The sequence below is a fragment of the Anopheles moucheti genome, chromosome 3 (genome assembly GCF_943734755.1).
Source record: "Anopheles moucheti chromosome 3, idAnoMoucSN_F20_07, whole genome shotgun sequence".
Classification (NCBI taxonomy): Eukaryota; Metazoa; Arthropoda; class Insecta; order Diptera; family Culicidae; genus Anopheles; species Anopheles moucheti.
In genome coordinates this window covers 65,571,851-65,596,039 of record NC_069141.1, presented here as the reverse complement: position 1 = coordinate 65,596,039, position 24,189 = coordinate 65,571,851, and the positions used below count along the sequence as shown (strand labels likewise).

Genomic DNA, 24,189 nt, shown 5'->3' with positions numbered 1-24,189 from the left:
GAGTGACACATAATTCGCTTGTTGGCCCCTACCAAACCGTGCGTAAAATCGTTCCACCTTCCACGCTGCTGATAAAGGTTAGCATAAGGGGGTTATTGAACGGAGTGCATGCACTACCGGCATTCAAGACAACGACGAATGCCTATTTGCACTGAACCGCGTAAACCCTTTGAAGTAATCTCTTTCAAACTAATCTAGTTGCCTGTTTTACTGTACCGTACACCTTTAGGTTAGTGTGGCCTTTAGCCTGAACCAGGAATCGATCCGTAAACGAACGACACGAGCGCGAAGACCCGTTAGCAGTGGCTCTCGGAAAGGATTATCGCGAAATCTTCACAACCGTCGACCTTGAACCAATGTTTGGTTTTGCAAAAGGTTAAAGGGAACTCGCGCACCAGCTGTTGGGGTGGGCAACACACAACACACACGTTGCCATGGGATGTGGGGTAAACCTTCGCCGTGCCCCAACCCTACCAGACTGCGTCGTCGTGTCGATAGCAACATTAACCACACAACAATAGTAGCCTTTTCCACCAACAACAACGAATGCTGTTTACTTTGTCCTTTTCATTCAGCAACCGATGTTAACTAAAAATAAATCACCACTTCGCACAGGACAAACAAAACTACCCACACTCACTTTCATCGGCATACAAACAGCTGATGTGATGGTGCCCTTTTCACTACGCACGAACCGTTTTTCCCGCACGACTCGGTGCTGATTCCGTGGATAATGAACGTAACGATTAGCTTATTTGCTCTATTTCAGGCCTGGCGCGATCCGCCAAACTAATTGGTGTCTGGCTCTGCTGGAGACTGTGCGAGATGAAAAACGGTACAAATTGCACAACGCTGTGTATTTGCAATGCCAATAGGGGTTGCTTGTGTTTTGCGAAACACGCGGTTTGACGTTTGTTCCACGAACTTTTCGCACTGCGTATGACAGGTGCTGTTATACTGGTCGTTATTTTCTATTTTGGTGATTTATTCCATAAAACATGTTTCTCTAGCATATATTCGTAAAAATAATGACAAAAATATGATGTATGAGTACTATACATAGCATAATACTTAAATTTACGCAATTCAAAAGAAGACCGTTTACAACTCAACCCAGAAGGGCTATAAACGCATCACAGCTGAGATGAGGTGGGTTGCGCTTGTGTTGGTTTTGTTGTGGTTCGCTATTCGTTGTTCAGTACAGCTGCGTACAGCGGACAGCAGCGTGAAAACACAACAAACGTTTGGAGCGAAAATTCACCAGTAGCTGGCGCGTTACGTACGGCCTCCACCAACCATGAAGGCTCGCCAAATTCCCCGCAGTAGAATCCGAGAGCAGGAGCTTAATCCAGTGTTTCACTTTCAAGACAAAAAGGAGGACAATCAGATACTTACGCGCGCCAGAATAAAGCAGGCGCTGAAGAGCGGTGTATTGAATCTGTCCGGCAAAGGATTGGCGACAGGTATGTACGCCGTTAATCTGCACATTGCACACACCAAGGTTAAATAATCCGACACAGTGCAATAACCATTTCATGGCTCGTCGGAGCGTCGGTTGCATCATCGGTGTTGTGCGATCGATGACAAAACATGGTTCCAGTTGTGGCGCGCACTAACCGAAACCACTTACGTTCCGGCTGGATGAATTTTTGGTCGTGATTTACATTGCGCGCCATTCCCGGGACGGACAAAATTAGAAGTGAACTGCGCACCCTGTCGGGAAGATATCGTTTTCATCATCTGGAGCACTTCTCTCCACGCAGCTTCCTTCGGCTGTGACCTTCGATTCATCCTACCAGATCGAAGGTAGTATCCATCCCCAAACTGTGATTTCACGTTTCACTGATTCGGAACACACTCGTCTAACGCCGATGATGGTGGTATCGTTGGTGCACACTTGCGACCAATCCACCAGTCCACTGGCGCTCTCCAACGGGAATCCAACGGTTTTGTCGTAACACGTCCTAAAGCGAGATTATTGATTGGCGACGTTTAATTCATTTGTTCCGTTCGAAAGCATCGGCCATCGACGGTGTATCGGATACTGCTGCATCGATCGATAGCAGAGAGAAGCACATCTAACAAGTTAGTAACAGTACAGTGCTCGGTGGCAATGAGACGAACGAGAACTCACATTCCCTATCCTAAGCGCCGCTATCGGAAAATTCGTGGTAACAATGTGAAACGTGCTTTGTTGAGGGTTTTAACTTGTAGAAGCTTATTGCACTTTAAGATCGCTTTTTGTGATGTCGTATTAAAATGGTTCTTACCTTCGTTTTCCTTTTTTCCAACAAACAGTGCCCGAAAAAGTGTGGAATCTTAGCGATTCGGATGAAAATGAGAAGGAGGTGCGGTACGATCTGGACCGGTCGAATGAAGAGGAAAGTTGGTGGAACCAAAAGTCACTTACAACGCTGGATCTAAGCTCCAACACGCTCACCACGATCAGCGAAAACATACAGAATCTGGCCGATCTTACCGTGCTTAATGTAAGAGGACGTTTTCTCTACCTTTTGCTTACCAATTAACCAATTTAACACTAAACAAATATTAATTAAATCCCATTCACAAACAACAGCTTCAAAATAATGCATTAACAAGCCTACCGAACGGCATCGGGGCGTTAATCAAGCTAACGAAGCTCAGCGTCAGCCGCAACAAGCTGACCGAGCTGCCGGAAAGCTTCTTCCAGCTGAAGGAGCTGCAACATCTGAACCTTTCGCACAATGAGTTTCCCGAGATGAATCCGAACATAAGCGATCTGATAATGCTTGAAACATTGGTAAGCTTTCCGGTTAGATATTGGGCTTAGTTCCTGCGACAAAAAAAAACTATTGTTGGGTCTAATGAATGTTTTGAAAAGAGTCTGAAATTATTCAAATCATTATCAAAATATTCATGAATCCTCATAGATTTCTGAATTCAACAACAACCTAATTTCGTATGCTTTAAAACGTAACCGCTTTTTGTAGGATGTTTCCTTTAACAGCATTAACGGTTTGCCGGGTGGCGTTGGGTTCCTAGTAAGGATGCAACAATTAGCGCTGAATAATAATCATCTAACGGAACTTCCGAACGATATCGTCAATTTACGCAGTAAGTAGTAAAAAAAATATTGAAGTTGTTTCATAATCTCTTATAGTTCTTTCTCACATTTTCAGAACTCCAAAAGCTCGATCTTGCCAAGAACGATCTGAAGAAGCTGCCCCCCGTAATGGGGGAACTGCGCCGACTGGAATGTCTGTACGTGCAGCATAACGACATCGACGAGTTGCCCGATTTTACCGGCTGCGAGGCACTGAAAGAGTTGCACATATCGAACAATTTCATCAAAACATTGCCGGCAGATTTTTGCGAAAATCTCCCCCAGCTGAAAGTGCTCGATTTGCGTGACAACAAGATCGAACGATTGCCGGACGAGATTGCGCTGCTCGCCAGCTTGACGCGATTAGATCTATCGAACAACACGATCAGCAGTTTGCCGTCGTGTCTGTCCACGTTGGCTCATCTCGTTAGCCTGCAGGTGGAAGGGAATCCAATCCGTTCGATACGACGCGACGTAATCCAGTGCGGTACGCAGCGCATTCTGAAAACGTTGCGCGAGAGGGATGGAACGAAAAGCAAGGTGGAAGCGAAACCGGGAACGACCGTGGTAAAAAATAGCCTGTTCTCGGAGGGTAGCACTTTTCCGGATGTGTACCAGATGCGGAAGGGCCGTGCGTTGATCGTATGCTCGAAAGGATTGATCGACATTCCGGAGGCGGTGTTTATGGATGCGCTCGAAGCTTGCGTGTACAATGTGGATATAAGCAAGAACAAGCTAACATCCGTACCGTCTGGGTGAGAAGAATTAACGTAGCTCTACTCTTGAATCTACTCAACTAATCAATTCGTGTGTTCTCTTCTAGCATTACGCATTTATCGACTCTGCTAACTGAGCTGAACGTTAGCTTCAACTTACTTCAGACCGTACCGGCCTTCTTTTCGCAATTCGAAAAGATCAGCTATCTCAACTTGTCGAACAACCAGATGCCCGATTTGCCGGAAGTGGTTGGACTGCTTGTGACGTTGCGCGAGCTTAACGTCGTCAGCAACCAGCTTAAGCGCATACCGGACTGCGTGTACGAGCTGAGAGGGTTGGAAATCTTTCTTGCCAATGGTAATCAAATCGAGGAAATAGACGCGTCCGAGAACGGGCTCGGAGCGCTCAAGCGGTTAGCTACACTGGATTTGGCCAACAACAACATCAAGCACGTACCTCCGATTTTGGGCACATTGAAAAACATCACGTAAGTAATCAAATGCTGCATTGTGCAAGTGCATTAGAACCTTTTCTAACCTTCGTGTCCAATTCCTTACAGCACGCTGGAACTGATCGGGAACAGTTTCCGCCAGCCACGGCATCAGATTTTGGAAAAGGGAACGGAATCGGTCATGTCCTACCTCAGGGATCGTATCCCGCAGTGAGGATATTACCGAAAACAGGAGCACAAATAGTTTGGTTTTACATGCGCTAGGCGCCATACTTTGCGACATTATTCTTGCAGCTTTTTTGCAATACTACTAGCAGTGCTTACACCGTTGCACGCATTTGCAGGCCATACTCGGGAGATACAATATAAGATTGTGTAACGAATACCAAATCAATTGAATAAAATTACTTATTTTACACTACAACTAACACTTGCAGTATTGCTATCATTGCTTCCACGAATTTATTGCCATAGCTTGAACAGTTTCAACAACTTAGAACCATATCACGTCAGGGGTTTGCGTGATGGCAGACGTTAACAGTTCCAATAACTTGGAAAGAATTCAGTAAACGTAATACGATAATAAAGAAGCAATCGCAGTCCGTTGAGTAAGTGCCCATGGTACGATTGAAAGAAAAGAAAGAAAAAAACCCAGTGTGTTTGAAATAATTACGGGTACGAAAGACGAGATCGATCTGATGTTCGTTTCACACCAAGCTAAAGCCTTGAGTCTGTTGAATTGCCTGTAGCAATTTGTACTTGAGCTTCTCCTTCGTTTGGTACTGAGGTAGATCGAGCAGATTAAAGCAGGTGTGTGCCACCGGCAGAAATTTATCGTCCGGAGTTGGTTGAATGTATATCTGGAAAGGAGTACGAATATTTATGAGGACTCGGAAAGTCAAGGTCTGTTCCATTCCTATAAGCTTCACACTAACCTTGATCGCCTTCATGCCCATAATCGGTATACGATCACAACCGGTAAGGAAAAGTAGAAACTTTTTCTTCTCTTCCAGTGGCAACTCGTGAAATACCTCCCAAAACCATCGTATCTGCAAAATAGGAATAAAGCGGAAATGTTTACCAGATAGCTGTTTCCCACCCGAACTACGTGCACTTACCGTCTGATCACTACGCTTGTAGCCGTTCTTGTACTTGGCATTTTCCTCTAACGCTACCCAATCGTACTCTTCATTTCCTACCACCACTGCCATCAGCTCGTACGCTTTGAACAGCTTCAGCACGCGACCACCGCACACGCGCATGAAGCCGGCGTGAAACTGTCGGAATGACTTCTCAACCGATTTGTTGAACACGTAGTCAATGTACAGCTGGACAAACTCATGCCTGAAAGCGAAACCAAATCGCTAGAGTAAATGCACCCAAGAAACACCTTCCTAACACGCCTAACTTACTTGTTCGATTGCGTTAATCGAATGTTTTCACCGTCCTGTTTTAGCGGAATGTTCTGAATCTCTCCGAAATAGTCCCGCGTGACGGTAAAGGACAGATCGAACACCTCCTCCAGATCCGCCCCATCGTAGTCCAGTATGTTTTGCATCGAGTTTGCCACCATCGGGGCTAAATCTTGCAGATCCTTCATGTCGACCTCCTCATCCAACAACTTCTTGTATAGCGCGAGGGGAAACGGTAGGGCGATGATCGTAAAGTTATAGATCGCCAGCCCGCACAGTATGCCGATCAGGGCGAACATACTATCATCGTTGTCGAAGTAATCTTCCGTAAACCAGATCGTGCGTGAATCGTCAAACGATTTAAACATACCGTACTTCGGATCGAGAATATCCCGCAGCAGCAGCATGAAGAACTCCTTCCGCACACCGCCCGCATCTTCCGCCTCCTCACCGCAGAATTTGATCTTGATCGGTTTCTTCAGATCACTCGCCGCATAGTGCGACAGCTCGCGGATCGTATCCTGTACAATGTTTTCTCGCGTCACGTTCAGCGCAATGTACTGCGAGGCAGCACTGGGCATCGGAGAACACATGATCGACAGTAGACTCACCGTCGCCGCACTTTGCATCGCTTGATACATTTGTAGCATCTGATCAGTCTGTAGCAGCAACATCTTAGCTGCGGCATTGAAGATGAACGGATAGTTACAGAGCGAAAACGTTACCCCGTTCGTGTCCGTCGTCCACCGCATGTAGTCCTGTCGGATGTCGACCAGATCGTCAATCTCGTTGATGTGGAACTGCTCGTACGGTAGCTTCTGCGTGCGCTTGTGGTGATTGATCCAGTACAGCACCGCTATTATGTCCAGCACGGCGGCCAGATGCAAATCGTACCGGACCTCCTGCTTGTTCGTCGTACCAACCACACGTGGCAGCTTAAAGTTAATCATGTACAGGATGACGCTCTTAAAGTTTTCCACCATACGTTCGAAGTATTCCTTCGATTGGTTACCCCACCAGTTCACCACGATTTCGTACGCGTTTTTCGACAGCTTTAGCACCGATTGGCAGAACGGTGAGTGGAGCTTTTGGTAGTGTTTCGGGTTTATAAATTCATGGTACAATGGCAGCACCAGATAAATCCGCAACGTCTCAACGTCGGCCGGCGAAGGAGTTAAGGCACCGAGCAGGTCCGATTCGATCGAATCGCGAATCAGCTGGCGGATTGATTCGCACTCAATCTTCCGTATCATATCGAACGTTTCCTCTGCCGCATCCATGTCCACACCCGGGTGTTTCGAGGTGCAACAAACGTGTTCCTCGTTTGGCATCAGTAGCGAACCGTTCATACAAGCCAACGATTTGAAGATCGTCTCCACCGACGACATCAAATCTTGCTCGACCGTTTGATCCGGTTCAATGTTTGCTAACTCCCGTCCCATTCCAGGTGAAAGGGAAAGAATCTGCGAGCTTGTGCTATTTTTTTACGAATTGGGAAAGAAAAGATAACGGTAAACAAACACAAACAAACATTCACCTTCAAAATACTCACTCATAAACACGGAAATCGGCAGAATCTTCACTGCCCAACATCGAAACAAAGCACTGATCGCCGCCGGAGAATATGCGGCTAACAGTTATTTGCGTTTCATCACAGCCTGACGGTTCGAAGTCTGTTTTGAACTGCAATACGACGTAACATTAGTAGTGTCAAGAAGGAATCAACCATTCACGCCGTCACTTACCCATGGTCCACGAACAATCTGTGGAGTGTTAAAGTTGCCTAGCATCCCGATCCCTAGCTGACCGACACCGCTAAGCCCGAACCCGTATATCTTCCCACGGGAAGGCACAAACGCCAGCGTATGTCTGCGGCCGCATGCAATCTGCGTTATTTTACTACCCATCAGCTCGAACACCTTCCGGGGCAGAATCTCATTGCTACAGCTACCGTGCCCCAGCTGACCAAACGTTCCTGCACCACACGTAAACACGCCTCCTTCGTTCGTGAGAAAGACGGAAAAATCATCACCACAGCTAATATAACGGACGCCCAGGCTGCGAAGCGTGCGCAACTGCGTCGGATAGCAGCGCGAGTTAAGATCGTTCAGTCCGAGCTGGCCGAAAGTGTTTTTACCCCAGCCGAAAATTGCACCCGATCTGCAAAAACAATCACCGAAAATACAAATGCTTCGGTTGCTTTGATGTTGCAATGCGATGTTCATTCTATACTTACTTAGATACGACAAAACTATGATTTCCACCACAGGCGATAAAAGCAATCGGTACGCCGGCCAACGATTTTATCAGCGTGGGTGTAGGAACCTTCTCGTTCGTCGTACCGATGCCAAGCTGTCCGTAGGAGTTTGAACCCCAACCGTACAGTTCACCGTTGTTTGTTAGCGCCAGGCAATGGTACTGTCCGGAAGCGATCTGCACGATGTGCTTTGCACCGATCGCCTTTATCATGCGCGGTGTTTGCTGACGACCATTCTCCGCATCGAGTCCCAGCTGACCGACGGCGTTTGAGCCCCAGCTGAACACCTGACCCCAGTTCGTTAGGGCTAGCGAGTGTGCCGTTCCACAGCTGATATTCATTATGATATAATTTTCCAGCGATGTCAACAGTTCTGAAACGGATGACGAAAACGATTAGCATGTTTTCCACATCCGAACAAATCGATTAATAAATTTGTTAACGTCAAGAAAAGGGAAGAAGAAATTGGACATTCGACAAAAAAACGGGATATGTTTAGTCCCAACAATTACAGTGCACGGGAATGGTCGAACAAAAGAATTTGGGTCAACACAAAATCGGAATGATGATACGGTGATAGAATAGTTACATACTAAATCTGGACATACGTGGCCTTTTGTTCGGTAGTGTGTCCGTATCGTGGCCAAGCTGACCGTGATCATTGTTGCCGCAGGCGTAAATTTTGCCCTCCTTCGTGAGGAACAGCGTGTGTGTGGTTCCACAGGCCGCCTGGGTCACATCTTCCGCATGTGACCACTCCATCTTTCGTGGAACTAATACCTAAGCGGGTAGAAATATCGGAAGATCAATCGATTGCGATCGATAATGACGTTGGGATGTAGTAGGCTTGTTTTCTTACCTGTTCCTCCTCAATCCCACCGAGACCGAGCTCACCGTGGGCCGTATTACCCCAGCAATAGACGGCCATGTTGTTGTGCTGTTAGTAGAGTAAGCCAACCTACAGCAGAAGAGAAAGTATAATTAACATTAGCAACCGTTCGTTCATCATAATCTTCTAACCACAATACAGCATAATGCACCTTCTTCAAAGATCTCATATAAAGGAATTATCAACATCTAAATAAAAAAAAATATTCTCCTATATCACACACGCAACAATTTCTGCGTATTGCATCGGAATTTTTTGAGATCTCCTAAAGTAGAGGTATCGTGTAGAACCGTGAACCGAAACGTCTAGAACATTCGGAAGATAAACACAACCACACACGATAACTTTACGCTAATTAACCGCAACAGATAGAGATACCGCTGTTATCGCAAAAAAAAAGACCTGAATAGAAGATTAATAATGATATGCCTGCACTGGCATAATGCACTTTTGTCAATAAAAAGCACAGTTCGACCCAATTTTGGCTCACCTTCCACTTCCAGCATGAGCACAACACGGGCTTTTCTCTCAGCGCGCCGATTTTCACATGTAGCTTCTATACGACGATGGTCGAATATTTCCTTGCATGCGCTGACGCTTTACGTGGATCCAGCTGCGTGAGGTAAGCACACCATTAATACAGTTAATTTGGAAAGCGATTTCGACTGCTCTTCAGATTGACAACAATAACGCACTTTTTCCTCGAAATGAATTGCATCCGGAATCATACTACGGTCCGGAGTCTATGTATGCGAATGAGGCTTTGGTCTAGAAACGATCAGGCTAACTGTCAACTCGTACGTCATATAATTATCGACGATTGTAAATATCCAAGTCGTATCGGTTTTAATTCAAAATAATTCATCACTCAATTAAAAACATATTTTGTTAAATTTATTTCAATTACACGCACTTTTTGGTCAGTTATTTTGTTCAATTCTGTATTTTTCTCAATCCCTAGTTCAGATGATCGAACACACAGCTATAAACGGAGCGCACGCATTCCGTACCGTTCGTCGAGCCGGTGTTTCATCGATTGTTATGCTGCAGCTCTTGCAACATGTTTACATTTTCGTTCGCTCAAATTACCGCCAAAACGGGAAAATCGTCCAAGCACACGTGCATACGCAAGGGAAAAAGGTTTCTTTCAAACGGGAATGAAAACGGTGGTTAAGGTCGGGGGCACTTTTTATCAATTTATATTACAAATTGATTATCTATTTAATAAGGTAATGGTAATAAATCGCCTTGTTTCCCACGATAATCAATAATAACGTAGCATAAGCAACAAAACCCAACAATTATGTCGCGTGTTCGCGTGGAATATTAGGTTCGCTTTTAATCCTACAACAAAACAAAGACAAAATAACATCCCTTTAACGAAACAGCTCTCTTTCTGTATCGGAAACGCAACCGATTTTGATCGTAACGAATCACAGTCATATTTACTTCGCTTTCATATTGATTTATGTTCGTTTTGTTTAACTGCTGATGCTGCTACTGCTCCGACTCTGATCTGTTTTTGCTTCATGGACGGTTGTGTCTGTGTGTCGGTAGTTTTTTTTTTATGCCACATGGAATAAGAAGTACATAAACGAGGTGGTGTAACTACACTTGCTTCGCGGGGGAGTTTTTCTTCTCACTTGGCGCTCCAAAAAGGGCTCGCTAGCTTGCCATTATCAACCTGTTGCTGTGCGCGTTCTGCGTGAAATCGCTACGTCTTTCACACAATTATCTACCACCTATTGGTGCACCTGACTAGAAGACCAGGCAATGGAAAGGGAAAGGAAGAATATAGAAAAATGCATTACAAACAACAATCTATCCTACCCCGTGTCTTGGAATGATATCTTTGATGTAGAGGTATGTATTAGGACTTACAGTACAAACTATCATTTTTTGCAATTCAGTAGTATTCGCTTTCGCATTGAAAGTGGGTAATTAATCAAGTTGAACTTTTAAATATTTACACGCACACACTGCTGCTGATTGGCAAACGGATGAAGCCGTTTCCCATTAACCTGCGCACAATTTCGTCGCTAACGTGTTCTTGCGGCACAACCATTTTAGGAGTCCGTTTCTCCGTTAGCCGATGCTTATCAACGGCGGAACAACCTGATTTACTGTTCACCTTTACGCTAAATGGTAATTTGCTGCACCAAATCGTAACTAACTGCTTACAGCCTAAGAATGTTTGAGGATAACGTTGTGACCCCTACTAGAAACGCATTGTAAACACATTATCATCGTACCATAATCCTGCCACCAATGTTCTAATAAATTGCTTAATTTGTATATACGCTACCGGAGCCGAATACTATTCCTCTCTGGCCGATTTCTAATTACCGCGGGGGTGTAACCACGGTGGCATTAATGCAGCGTATGTGTGTGGAACTTACGTGTACTCTTTTAAAATGGTCTACTATCATTCAAGTTTCTGTTTCACTCTACATTTGGTTTACTTTCCTAGTCTCTATCGCCCCCTTCCCCGATGGCAATGTATCGCTTGTGTGGTGGGCATTCATCCCATGTCATCCACCTTGTTTGTTTGTTCCGTTCTCGGATCACTATTTACTCTAAATACGCAGTAGCATCTAAGAATTGGTTCATTGCTTATCGTTCCATCATCGGCATACAGCTCTTGTGTCAAGTGTTTTCGACGCCTTTTTCTTGCTGATGCCTGATATGAGTTTGTTCAATTGATCATGGCTAATTGATCGTGCTACTTACTATGGTACATAAGTAGGTTAGGTTACCCTGAACCGTCTTCCTACAATCAGGAGAACCAAAAACAAAAACGGAACGTAGCTCACGATTCTGGCGCAACTGAAGTTATTTGTGTGTTTCTGCAATACCACCGTACAACGTGTGGCGGGAACTTAATAAAGTTTTGGCACGAATGTGTTTTTCCTTGCATCTTTGTCTTCTTCTTTCTCTATTAACTATGGTTGGAATGCAAATTAGCTTACAATAAATTCTACAACTCGTATGTAGTTATAGGCTCAGTTCATCTCAATCGATATTTTGTAAACAATATATCAACAAGCATCAACCAATCGGTACACACATACAACTAACAAAAATAATACAATTTTCATTCCATCACGCGCGATCGCATAACACAACACATCCGGTAGGAGTACTCAGCTCCCGTAATGGTATGGTAACTTATAATGTATAAGACGCACAACAACGCACACACACAAAACACAGGCACACCCAAAAGAGGCGCAATGTTGCGCCACAGCAGTATTGCACACGAAATCCCTCTCGTTCGGCGTTCTACTTCGGTACCATCACTTTCGCTAGGCTGGGAAAGATTTCACCTTGTATCGGTCCACACTCGACCTTCTCGCCATCGACCGTCATGTGACCGTTGGTACCGGCCGGTTCGATCCGGAACGCGGAAACCGGTACCATCTGGATGTATTCGTTCGCCTGCATTGGAATGTGCGTTCCGCTGCTTAGCCCGAGCAGGAACGAAAGTAGCTGCGATCGCGATACACCGGCCCGGATGATCAGCAACCATATGATCCCATCGTTAAGGCGCGACTGGGTCGCAAAGTAACACTCCGTGCTGAGGTGCGTCTGGTAGGCGGCATGTACCATCACAAACTCGCCAGCAATCGTTTGCCAGCTGTCCGGCAGCGTGGCCGTTAGTGCGGGAAGCCTCGACGGTGGGCCGTACATCACACCGCCACCGTTCGGGCCACCGTTCTGCGTCGGATCATCGTTGGAAGCTTTATCACTCTCGTACACGCTGTCCACCGTCGAGAAGTAGGTGCTTTTGCGCGAGGTCGCCGAATACCAGCTGTCGATGCGTGGCCGGAACGAGTCCAGATTGGTGCCGGTTTCGAGCGACAGCACGTCACTAAAGTTAGTATCACAGGCGTCGCAGCTACCGGCGACGGTACCACTACCGTCCTGCCCCATCAGTCCCCGGCAATCGCGACAGTTCAGTGTCGTGTTGTAGCTGACACTGTGCTTCAGTGTGCCGATACCACCACCGTTCGGGTGCGGCAGTGTACCGTCACCATTCGTTGGGTTAACTAGGGCCGGAAGATAGTACACCTTGCCCTGATAGGTGCGCAAACTGATTAGCCGATGGACGGACCATACGGTGAACCGTTGCCCACCGATCGCACGCAACCGTTCGCTCTCGATGTCGATGTCCGAGATCAATCCCCAGCCGACCGACAAAAACGAGAACATAATCTGCAAAGATAAAGCACGCGTTTGAGAAAACAATTCGTTTGGAAAACCTGAATATGACGTAAATACTTACATTGGAACGTGTTTCGACTCTAACTACGTCTAACATGGAATGTTTACCCTTAACTACCATTAAAGCTGACGCCAGTACAGGTTTGGTCTCGAAAGGTTCTCTGCAAATGAGGGAAGAAATGCGAAAAAAACGAGATATTAGTTTGGTGATGTTATCGTAACGCAACCTTGCTTGATAGAAATCTACAACTAAAAACCTCCCCTCGCGCGGGTACTGATCGTACAATGTTCGATAGCAAAATTCGTTGATGTTGTGTACAAACGTTTCACCTTCGAAGATACATTTCATAACTTCATCGATTAGCTTATGCAATGTTACGCATGTTTTCTCCAGCGGGTTGTACATTTCCCTCCAATATTATAACCTCACCTTCTGATGGGCAAGCCTATCATGCTTATCTGTCTTTCCCTGTCAAAGGAAGGCAACGCCATTGGGCAATCTTCAAAGCTTGGTGGTTCGCTTTCTTACCGGGTTATCGTTAAATTCGGATACTTAACGACGTGATTACGGTTGCCTGTGCGGTCTACAGAGGGCGTAAATGTCGATAAACGCACCGCACAACATCAGAATCGATTTGACGGATATCCGGTAAGTAAATCAAATCTGTTCTTAAAAACGATAAAATGTGGCCATGCCGACATAATGTTGGAAAAATCCGGAAATGGGCGGAAGAGTACATCGACACGATACGTCACGTCTCTCTCACATGATTGCTTTCCAATCGGTAAGATGCGGTTTGTCCTTACTTCCATCTATCTATCATCCATTGCGTGGCATTGTGGTAAATTGGGGGGAAACCATTGAACGAGGCAACAACTTGCATCCGAGCGCGCTCGTAATCACTTGAGGACAAGCAACTACTACGACACCTGTCTGTCCTCATTGATTAGGAGTATCTTATCAAACGGCAAATCGACCACGGCTTTCGCCCCCCGGGCCAGCAACGCTGTTACGTTTGTCGAATGGTGCGCGATGGTGACGATTGGATGTGTCACGCTAAATGGCACGCAAACTCCCGCTGAAACTGTTGCATTCAACCTGCCACAACTCCGGACGCCCGGAACATCCCGCTCTTCATACCCGAACGAGTGCAAAATGATGTTTAGCAAAAGTTTGTCCTACAACCGCAACACACCCCCCCCCCCCCCCCTCCCCTCCTCCGGTGGGGCGCAAACGGGGATTGGGTCTCAAAAATAGCGGCCGTTCTGATGTGAGCCGGTGTTTTGTCAAGTTTGTCAGCCCCTAATGCCTGCCATGGCGCGCGCCAGCACCAGTTTCTTTAAGTGACATCAATGTTGTGCCCTCAACAGCCCTCAAAAAGGCAGCCAACAACGGCACACTGGAGTGTGTGGGCAACAGCAGCAGCAGCAGCAGCAACACTATCGCGCAACCATCGGCGTCGTGTCCCTTGGTGTCATCGGTGGCACTAACTCTTGGTTTTGGCTCGCTGCCAAGCAGAACTGTTCCAAGCATTATGTAATCCGCCTCGTTTGGACCAAATCGATCAAACACACAACCAGACCACCCTTCTTTACCCGTACGCTTGTGGGCCGTAGCCGATTTTTTTTTATTTCTCTCGCTGTTCTGCTGAAGTTCTTCCAAGGGTGTCTCTACCCCCCCAGGCGGGAAGGGGGGTGTGGATAATTGTGCGGCCGAGTGGGTTACCTCTTGAAATGAAAATGGCCAATCAACGGTACACATTTGTGCGGAGTGCCTTTTATTGCCTCCCGTGTGCAACCCTTTGGGGTGGCGTGGGTTCGGGGAGGGGGGGGGGGGGGAGGTCCGGGTGAGTCGTGTCAATAAATGTTCTCATCCACCGGTCGGCCGATCGGAGTGCAGTGGAGAGCAGAAGATACCGCACTTTTTGCGGTCAAAATTTGCTCGTTCTGTGGCGCACAACACACCGGTGTTGGGGAGTTGCTGATGATTCTGCGGGGGGACATAATCAATAAAAGGGTCGTAGTACACCCCAGACGTCCGTTGTTCTTCATGAAATGGAAACAGTTTATGATGGTTGCTGTGTTTTAGCCACATAATCACCAAATCTAGGCCACATAAGCACCTTGGAAGCGACTCCACAACCAAACCCCCATTAGCATCGGCCGTAATGAATCCTTTTGGTTCAACGAGAATTAGATTCATTTTTTCGGATCCTACCGCCATCGTACCGAATCCTCTTCCTAATTCTCTCTCCCTCTCTGTCCCGCTAATCTGCCAGTTCGGCATTGCCATCAACATTATCTCATCGACGCGCGAACGAATCAGCGTCCCGCTGTGGCTCCAAATCCCAAACTTTGACGCCATCAAAACAGAACAATACTGGACAACAACACCAAAAAAAAAAAAGCCGGCTACGACTTGTGCTGATCGAGTGGATGATGAAGAGTTCCACCCGGTATGGGAGGGAGAGCTTTGTGCTTGCTGGTGACGAAATGCTTGATCATCGCACCCTCTCCCGGGGGGTGTCGTCAGGAAAGATGCCTTGACGCAAATGACGTGAATTGTGTTTGCACTCGGATCAACGATGGATTTATTTACCGTCGAGGCAGGCAAGCTTTATTTAACTGATTGTATTGCATCGCTGTGTCCGGGATTGGCTAATTGTGGTTATGTTTTCCGCTTTCCTTTTTTTGTACTATCAATGAATGATCGTTGTTTCCCATTTGTTATTTTTTAAATTAAAAAAAAGGGAGAAAAGAGACATGCCCATCGTGGTGAAGTAAAGACATTTTCATACTTCATTATGGTTCTGGTTCAGTCTACAAGGTTCAATAAAATCCACAGTGTCTACTTTATCGTAAACTTTACACGAAGAACTTACAAACTTCCAACCAGAAAAGCGTACCACTGTCCCTGCGCTCCGAGCGCTAAGATTTAAAACTTCGAACACCATTACAATCTCGAACCCATGTTTCCAAAGTTGGTGGACAGCATAACTACGAAACGGTTCTTCCAACTTGAGCTTGGTTTAAACTTTGGAGTTCTTTACATTTACATTTTAATTTTAATTTTAAATTTTTAATTACATTTTAATTTTTTTATATAATCCAAAACTCCTTCGTACGATAAGAGGAAATTAGGATGAAGGATAAGGGAATAGTAACGATTATGTTCTAGCATCTACGGTGCAGTCTTCATTATGTCCACCACTTGAGCAGGTTGCCCACAGAGGTGTCACATTGTATCTGGTGCAGTGTCCCAAAGGAGTTGATCAAAAATTAATTTTTGAAGTTATAAAACAGCAAAACGAAATGAATGAATACCGCCTAAAAAATATTCTCCCTTAAAGTACAAGTCGTCAAATCGTCTTGTCTTGTTCGTTGAAAAGGTAATAAGAAACTATCAGAGGAGATTCCGAAACGGAAAATCAACCACTGATCAGGTCTTTACCATACGGCAGATCTATGAGAAGATGGCGGAACAGCAGCTACACTCCTTCCATCTCCTCTTCGATTTCAAAGCCTCTTACGGCAGCATCTTCTGATTTATCGGCACAACAAGGACGTATGTATAGAAGGGCAATGAAGGAGCCACTACAATGAAAAGATCTGTGAGCTGTATGGCGAACTGACTGTCGTACAGCGGATTAGACTCGTCAGGCTCCGGTGGGCTGGTCACGTCATGAGAATGATACCGAACGACCCAGTTCGTAAAGTCCTTTTAGGTCGTCCACATGGACAAAGGAGGCGTGGTATGCCTAAATTCAGATGGAGAGATGGCGTTGATGACAGAGAGACCGGAATAACGAATTGGCAGACGACGGCGCTCGACCATGAGCAGCTTGGAAGACTCCTGCAGGAGACTAAGACCTAAAAACCGATCATTTTCCAACCCGCCAGAGTGCTTTACTCCCTCAGTGTACTTTTTGTGCTATTCTAAATCAAAATTGAACAAACGCACAGCCACGAACGTAAATGTTTACTACTTGAGGTTACGTAGGGAACAGGAAAGAGTAGGAAAATTTTTATTGAGATTATTCCACTGCTCGGTAAAGAGCACCTTGCTATTTATAGTTCACCATTACGGGCATACAGCGTGTAAACACACAATCCTAAATATTAAGCAACAAAGGGTAGATTACGATCATCCTTGAACGTGACTATTGATGGTTATAGTGCAGTTCTGACTGGCATTTACACCACCAAACCGAGGCGGTGGTTTTGTGCCGTTCTTCTTAACAGCCAACTGGAAGCGACAGCTCACACACTTATTGGCAAAACGGCAAGGTGAAGTTCACAGCACAGATAATCCAACTATGCGGATCTTGCTGTGGTGCCTGTGCAAAAGATGGCCACAAAGCATCATCTCAAACCACACCGTCCGGGGTTCCGGAGAATGGGGTGGGCTGAGTGAAAGGCGAACAAAAAAAAGACAAACATCATCTCTTGCTGTAATAACAACGATTGCCTACAGCGGTGGATTATGGAGGAAGAAAAAAAAACCACACACACATACAAAGCGCTCGGTTGGGGATTGATCTGTTGCAACCTCCCCACACTGGGGCTGGCAAAAAGGTTTCAAGGTGACCAAACGGAGCCCTTCTGCCGTTTGGTGGGTTTTATCGTTTCAGCATCGTGTCGTTAAAACGCAATAATTCTCTCCACGAACTTCAATGCTTTCCATCCATCCGTCCGTGTGTTACGCGCGTTTAAAAGCGGGTACCTTATGCCTTATCTCGGGCCACAAAAGTGACATTGCAATAACAACGGCCAAACGATACGGGGGAAACCGGGGCTATGGTATAGTTGTGCTAGACAAACAACACTCACGTTCGCTCTCTTTCTCCAATGCTCGATTCCGCGAGGTGGCGGATTGATAGATCGATGATAAACCCTTTCCTACTCCGCTAAACTACTGTCAATGCATGTGTGTCCCGTTTTACACGCCGGAAGTCGAATGGCTCGTTGTTTGCCCAGCCGATTGGACGGACAATAAATATTCCCCCAACAGGAGACGGGGGAGGGAACACTATTCTTTAGCGTGCAGCGGATGCCAATAACGAGATTTGGATCAAAACATATGAATAATGCACGAGTTTTATCGGTGAGGATTATTTAAATTTTCTTCGCACACGCTTCAGTTTAATTACGAAAAAATTTTATTCAAACAAGCGTTTAAATTTCCGGCTGACTAACCGATTATCGTATTAGTACATTTGCTTTTGTTAAATAAAAAATGTATTCCAAGGTGTGCCCTGACTTCGCGTTCTGGTGCGCTATGAAGTCTTGGGTGCTACTTCCGGTCACTATAATAACGCAATCTCCTCCCCGCAGCAAAAGGCACCCCTGACATTTCTGCAGCGTTCTTAACCACTTCCGGTAGGTTGCAATTACTTAGCTGAATAATTATTCTCAACCACCTTTTGGTGCCTGGATAGGGTAACATCCATTTCCCCAGGTGTAAATTAAGTGTCCGGAATCGTGTGTGTGTGTGTGTGGCTGTGTTCATAAATCAATTGCTTTGCGTGCCTCTAATCCTACTTTTGGACGAGATCGGAAAACATACACGAAGAGTGCATCCAATGGTGCACTATTACATTGCATGTCGCACAAACATATGCCCGCCCTGTAATTTAATGTCTAGTTTATTACCATCAGACACCGAATGTGTATTGCATGTTTTGCATAGATTCATTGTTTTTTTTTGGTGACCTTGAAGATAGCTCTCTATGGTGCGATTGTATTACTTCGTTAAATTTACAATACAGCGTAATCGTGTACAAGAGTCCCATGGAAGGTTAAAGTATGTCTGCTATCGCTCCTAACCTTGGCAAACAAAGGAAATATTTATCACAATACACTACGCGTACATGCATCCTCTCGAGTCACAACCAAACAAACATATGAATATTGCAACACCAAGACTGCACGCGTGTTGCAACTGTAATTCCCCGTCTCGATTTGCCATAAAAAGCCGGCCACAAAGTGATTTTACACGTTGGTGACCATGAAATCATCTATCCACAGCTTGGTGTGAAAAGATCAACACTCTGGGTACGGCATTAATTAATTTACAGCTTCAGCGTGAATCTTGCGAGATAGTCCAGGGAGTGTAGACCAGAGGTACATAAACACAAGGAACACTAGCCGAATGGCTCGCGAGGTAATAGGTATCTGGAGTCATACATGAAACTTTTACATAGATATTTAGATTCATTCATTCAGATTCACCCAACAGTTATTCGTCGTTAGGTTCTTTTTCTCGGTCATCAAAAATGAGAGTAGATTCGAAGGGTGGATTGAATTCCGGAGATGAAAGCCATTGCATTTTCGAAGTTCATGTGGAGTATGCTGTAGACTTCCAAGGAATTCGCTCAACTCAAATTTGACTAAATAAACATCCATCAATTCATAAAACCCAGCCAGTAGGAAGGTTTTTACATTAAAACCGGGTTGCAATCCAAAGTCAGCCTACTGGGGCTTGAACTCTGCACAAGGTACTCTCCCCTAAAAGAATCCAATTCAGATCAAGGATAACCGGCAAGCAAAATAAACAAAACCCCTACGCTATTGTATACTCACTCATACAAGAAGGACACCGTTTTCGCCAGTCCATTGCCAGATCCGCACGGGATGATACCCATCGGCAGCTCGTCGATCGCCGTCTGCCAATCTTCCCGCTCGAACAGCCCGTTCAACACCTCGAAGAAGATACCGTCGCCACCGACGACGACAATACCCCGCCACAGGTACACGTCCCTCAACCGCACAAACTCACGCGCCCAGTTACTTTTTTTCGTTATGTGCAGATCGTACGGGATCTCCGCCTCGGCAAAGATCGGTGCCACACGCTGTTGGAACATTTCACGCGCCTTCCCCGAACCAGACTTTGGATTGAGGATGATCAACATTTTGCGTGTGTCGCGCGGTTGATAGGTAAACTTCTGTACTGGTTCACCCGCCACCAGGTGCTTGATCGAGGCACGCCACTTTTGTGCCTCCCGGTTATTATCTTCGTATCGGTCGAAGGACCGGAAGCGTAGCGTAATAGTGGTTCTTTCGCGGAAGCCACCCCGCCGGTTGCGCTTCAGGATGTATGCGTAGATGTACAGATAGGCGCTAACGTCCGTTTCGTCCTGTTCGTCCGAATTCTCCTCGACCACCTTCAGCTGGTGGGAGCTCGAGATGGAAGCGCAGGTGCACGACGAACTGCCGCGGGATCTTCTTTTGCTACGCAAACACCGGCATCCGATGATGTCCTTCAGCGGGATCGTTTGCTCCTTGGTCGAACCGTTCGATTGCTTCTTGAGACAGAGGCCCTTGTCGGTGAGCCGTACCTCGAACACCGTATTCTTCTTTGAGCTGATGTAGAACGTCTCCGTCAGGTAGACGGCGGCACCTGCAATCAAGGTCTGCTGTAGCGCAGCTTCTTGCTGCTCGATAACATTACGATCGGGCACCACTACCGCGATACCCTTGCCACCGAAATCATCTTCGATTTCGCGCCCATGGCGATCGCCCAGCGTATCGCTGGGATCCACCTGCGGTTTGAACGCGGCCAGATCCATTATGGCGCGGGAGTAGGGCTGTGCGTTTTCAATTTGAAGCTGAACCTTTTCACACACGGGTAGTAAGCAAGGAACGCGCCGGGGGTTTGGCAGTGGCGCGATCGCGCGAAACCTCTGTTGGCCACCAGTTGCGCATCAGATCAGTTCCGTTTGCCGGTCCACTGGAGCATGGTGATAGTGGCGGCAGAGTGTGTTCACCTTTATATATTGCGTAATGCTCCAGAGATCACTTCCTATTTCTCACGTGTTGTTCGCTTCCTTTACACTAAAACACATTCGGGTCTGTGTGTGAACTTTCTATTGCTAGCAAATAAAAGAAATTAAATAGTTTTATGAGTTTCCAGTACCACCAGAAATCGACCTAGAGCTCGTAAAAAGCAATTTCAAACAACCGGATCCCCCGTTTCGAACAGGGGTGGTACAAATCCGAATCCAACGCAACTAGCTCCCAAAAGCATACACTTATGACGGCTAAAAATCCGTTTTCCACGCTGGACTGGGGGCAACGTAAATCGTAGCAACCTTCAAAAAAACCCAATTTTGGCTCAATATTATTTGGCCACCCGTAGTGGCCTTGAAACGGCAATTCGTCGGACGGGCCGCGCTGGTCAATACTTGGCCGTTACACACGAACCTTCTCCCCCAAGGGGCCTTCTAGCAAACGCGAGGGCATTGTGGTATTGGGTTGGATAGGCTACTGCAACACAAGAAAAAAATTTACACGATGGCAACAAATCACTGCCGTACCGTGACTTACGAACAATGACGTCTCTCGTAAGGGCCGCCCCTTCGCCTACAGCAAGCGTAATCAAATGTGAAATGTACAGCAACAATGCAACGTGACTTCGTTCCCTGGGAGATGCCATGGAATTCCCGGGGGCGATACTGGTCCGTTGCTTTGGGCTAAAAACAGTGGGCATATGCCCACTTTTTGTTCCTGAGTAATGTGAGTGGGAAACCCAGAGGACGATGACCACATGATGTTTATTGGACGACATCTTTTTGTAAAGTTGATTCAATAAATTGTTTGCACTAGGATAGTAGATTTTACTTTACTGCTTTTAATTTGCAGTTCAACTGAGCTGCTGAGCTGATATCAGCTGCTGTAATCCATGTCCATGTGCCAGCCCATAGTGTGCTTGGCGGCGTTTTGTCGAATGGCGTGACCTAAACTCATCAATGTAGGCTCTGAAGCAAGATTGCAACTTGTAGTAGGTGATATTTAGGTGAAAATCCACCCTGTGTGTAAGTGTGCGAGCGGTATGCCAATGGAAGGACCGTAAGTTCCGGTCGGTAAGTAACGCTACAGCTAGGCAAGGTCCCTACCAAAGCAGGTGACTTGGAAATGTGGACCTTGCTGTTTGGGAGCTGTTCCACCCGCCGAGTAGATCCGAGTGCAATGATAACGATTCTGGTGTTGTTTCTTTTTAGGTACTTTTAACTTCGAATAACAGTCTTCCCTCGCACCAAGAGTATGCCGTTCGAAGGATGTTGTGGGCATTTCTTCATGCCACAGGTAAAGGCAGCAGGAACAAAATGGGTAAAATAAAACCATTTGGTGTTGAGGAAACAATTTAAAAGTTGTCCTTAGCCAAACTGCGGTATAGTAGCACTAGGCTTCACCCACGAACAATAGCAGGCCAGAAAACGGTGTTATTTCCTTCGCACCATCAGGCAGCGGACACACACACCCGGTGTTATCCTAGTGGTTTGGGTTCGTGGTACGACCGTCTTCATTTTCGTAAATGGAAATTAACACATGATGAGGTGTTTGAGTAGTGAAAACGGGTCAGCTCGATGATAGTGGAAGCGAATTATTTACGGAAGCTACTAATTCATCGTTAATGATAATCAGTTGACTATGGAACAGCACAGAACACCAGTATGGTAATCCACTTTGCCAGAACCGGCAGCTGTTCTAATTGGAAAATGGCTCAATAGTGTTGTATGTTTCATTCTTCCGATTAAGGTAGATTGTGAACTGCCTCGCCGCGCTCCGGGATGAATGATGGTTATATCTGCTCACGTGGAATGCTGTAACTGCAAGCATGGACATTATCTTTCAGTAAACACAACTTCATAACATGGTTTGTATTTGCCGTGCACAATTGTTCCTCAATAACTCGTCGTAGTATGCAAACATATCGTGTTGCATGAAGCGTGGAGATTACGTAAAAAGTTTTTTTCTATTGAGCCGACAAGATGATCAAATAGGCAAACACACGGAAGTCTGCAAGCAAAGTAGGCAACGTCATACTTCCACATGTGCCGATACAAAGGTACCATTGTTCCATTTTGCAAAATCACTTTTTCATTGCACCTTGATGTGTTTGAAGACATGGGAATGGGATCTAGGCGAGATGTCGCGTGTCCACCCTTCGTCAGAACGAATTATGGACAAGTGACGAAGAATGCGAAGAGTCAGGAAATCCATTTCACTGTTTGTGTTACACTGCGCTCCAAATGCACCATAATAATCTATTGTCGGATAAGACGGTGGGGAGACAGATAACACCTTTTTCTTCACCGTATCTTTTATCAAGAATATAATTCATTAAACACACAGAATCCACATCGTTTTGCACGTACACTTCGTCTTCCTGTTGCTATTATTATTATTTTTCGATTGCTTTTCCACTAAACACTTCACTGGTATTCCTTTATTTCGGCAACCACCGCACGCCACGGATATTACGCTAATCTAGCTGGTTTGCAATGGAAGTTTTGCAAACTACGATGAGCAAGGCAACCAACGTCCGGGCCAAAGGTGGTAGGGAGTGTACACACAAGCAGCAGGCGACAGAAGAAAAAGAACCCACCGAGAAAGGTACCGAGCCGGAGCGACGACCGAAAGTTTCGCGCAACCACCGCACGACGCACGCAACCGCGAGACCGTCCTCTTTTCGGAGCTTGAATGAAATCGCGAACCGCGATTTTGCCCCGAAGACCTCCCGATTTTGTGTGCACAGCAATGTGCACCATGGGTAGTCCCGGTGGAATACACGGTTGACAGCGTTGAAGCGGTATTTCTATTCAACGCAAACCGGCGCGATTTCTTTCGCGGTACACCGTCTGGTGTTTTGAAAAACTTGGCGTATAATGTTACGAAAAATATCTTATCTATACTTCATGCCATTTTTATAAACACTAGTTAATCGGCCCGGTTACAGGGCTATGCAACATAATTCCGTTGTGTACGTAAACTCAAAGATGTTTAAAAAGAGGTTTTCCTCGCAATTAGTGGAAGTTGTTAATTTAGTTTTATTCGGTTATCAAATTTCTCATCTCGGGCCACTTTGACTCTCATAAAAACTATTTGGCAAAGCATATTCCAAGTCACATAGAGCTAATATTGTTGTTATCGGATTTAACAGACCTTGAGCCTTAGCGGCCTCATTCATCTTTTAGTCTGATATAGCCATTCATCTGATCTGGATATCTAGCATTGTGTTATAGATATTTCGTCATTGCAGTTGATTAGCCCCGAACCCAAAGTTACGGGGTTGGTCAGTTATCACAAATGAAATGTATCGCAAAAATATACGACACGTCCTGGTTGCGTTCAGCTCCCACCTGGACTGTGATG

General features: G+C 45.9%; 3 protein-coding genes across 6 annotated transcripts; 1 reads left to right on the top strand and 2 right to left on the bottom strand.

Moving 5' to 3' along the window:
• The first annotated feature begins 1,222 nt into the window (after nucleotides 1–1,222).
• Nucleotides 1,223–4,675, top strand: LOC128301970 (leucine-rich repeat-containing protein 40). 2 transcript variants are annotated; one of them, XM_053038659.1, is made up of 7 exons: nucleotides 1,223–1,463; nucleotides 2,299–2,489; nucleotides 2,579–2,782; nucleotides 2,973–3,096; nucleotides 3,162–3,840; nucleotides 3,909–4,289; nucleotides 4,362–4,675. In XM_053038659.1, the coding sequence occupies exons 1-7, from the start codon at nucleotides 1,298–1,300 to the stop codon at nucleotides 4,465–4,467; spliced, it is 1,851 nt and encodes a 616-aa protein (XP_052894619.1). In that variant the 5' UTR covers nucleotides 1,223–1,297; the 3' UTR covers nucleotides 4,468–4,675. The 2 variants fall into 2 exon arrangements, with proteins under 2 accessions (XP_052894619.1, XP_052894620.1); XM_053038660.1 differs by lacking the exon at nucleotides 1,223–1,463 and adding an exon at nucleotides 1,574–2,085.
• Nucleotides 4,664–9,476, bottom strand: LOC128301969 (probable E3 ubiquitin-protein ligase HERC4). Its single transcript, XM_053038658.1, has 10 exons — nucleotides 9,302–9,476; nucleotides 8,782–8,880; nucleotides 8,516–8,702; nucleotides 7,902–8,295; nucleotides 7,411–7,825; nucleotides 7,218–7,348; nucleotides 5,666–7,141; nucleotides 5,372–5,597; nucleotides 5,189–5,302; nucleotides 4,664–5,113 (listed from the first exon to the last, which is right to left on the bottom strand). The coding sequence occupies exons 2-10, from the start codon at nucleotides 8,848–8,850 to the stop codon at nucleotides 4,961–4,963; spliced, it is 3,165 nt and encodes a 1,054-aa protein (XP_052894618.1). The 5' UTR covers nucleotides 8,851–8,880; nucleotides 9,302–9,476; the 3' UTR covers nucleotides 4,664–4,960.
• Nucleotides 9,477–10,796: 1,320 nt separating this feature from the next.
• Nucleotides 10,797–23,546, bottom strand: LOC128302016 (sphingosine kinase 1-like). 3 transcript variants are annotated; one of them, XM_053038725.1, is made up of 4 exons: nucleotides 23,423–23,546; nucleotides 19,618–20,906; nucleotides 13,097–13,196; nucleotides 10,797–13,026 (listed from the first exon to the last, which is right to left on the bottom strand). In XM_053038725.1, exons 2-4 carry the CDS (start codon nucleotides 20,601–20,603, stop codon nucleotides 12,094–12,096), a joined length of 2,019 nt encoding a protein of 672 aa, XP_052894685.1. In that variant the 5' UTR covers nucleotides 20,604–20,906; nucleotides 23,423–23,546; the 3' UTR covers nucleotides 10,797–12,093. The 3 variants fall into 3 exon arrangements, with proteins under 3 accessions (XP_052894685.1, XP_052894688.1, XP_052894686.1); XM_053038728.1 differs by lacking the exon at nucleotides 23,423–23,546 and adding an exon at nucleotides 23,193–23,284; XM_053038726.1 differs by lacking the exon at nucleotides 23,423–23,546 and having other exon boundaries at nucleotides 19,618–21,026.
• Between the last annotated feature and the right edge of the window lie 643 nt (nucleotides 23,547–24,189).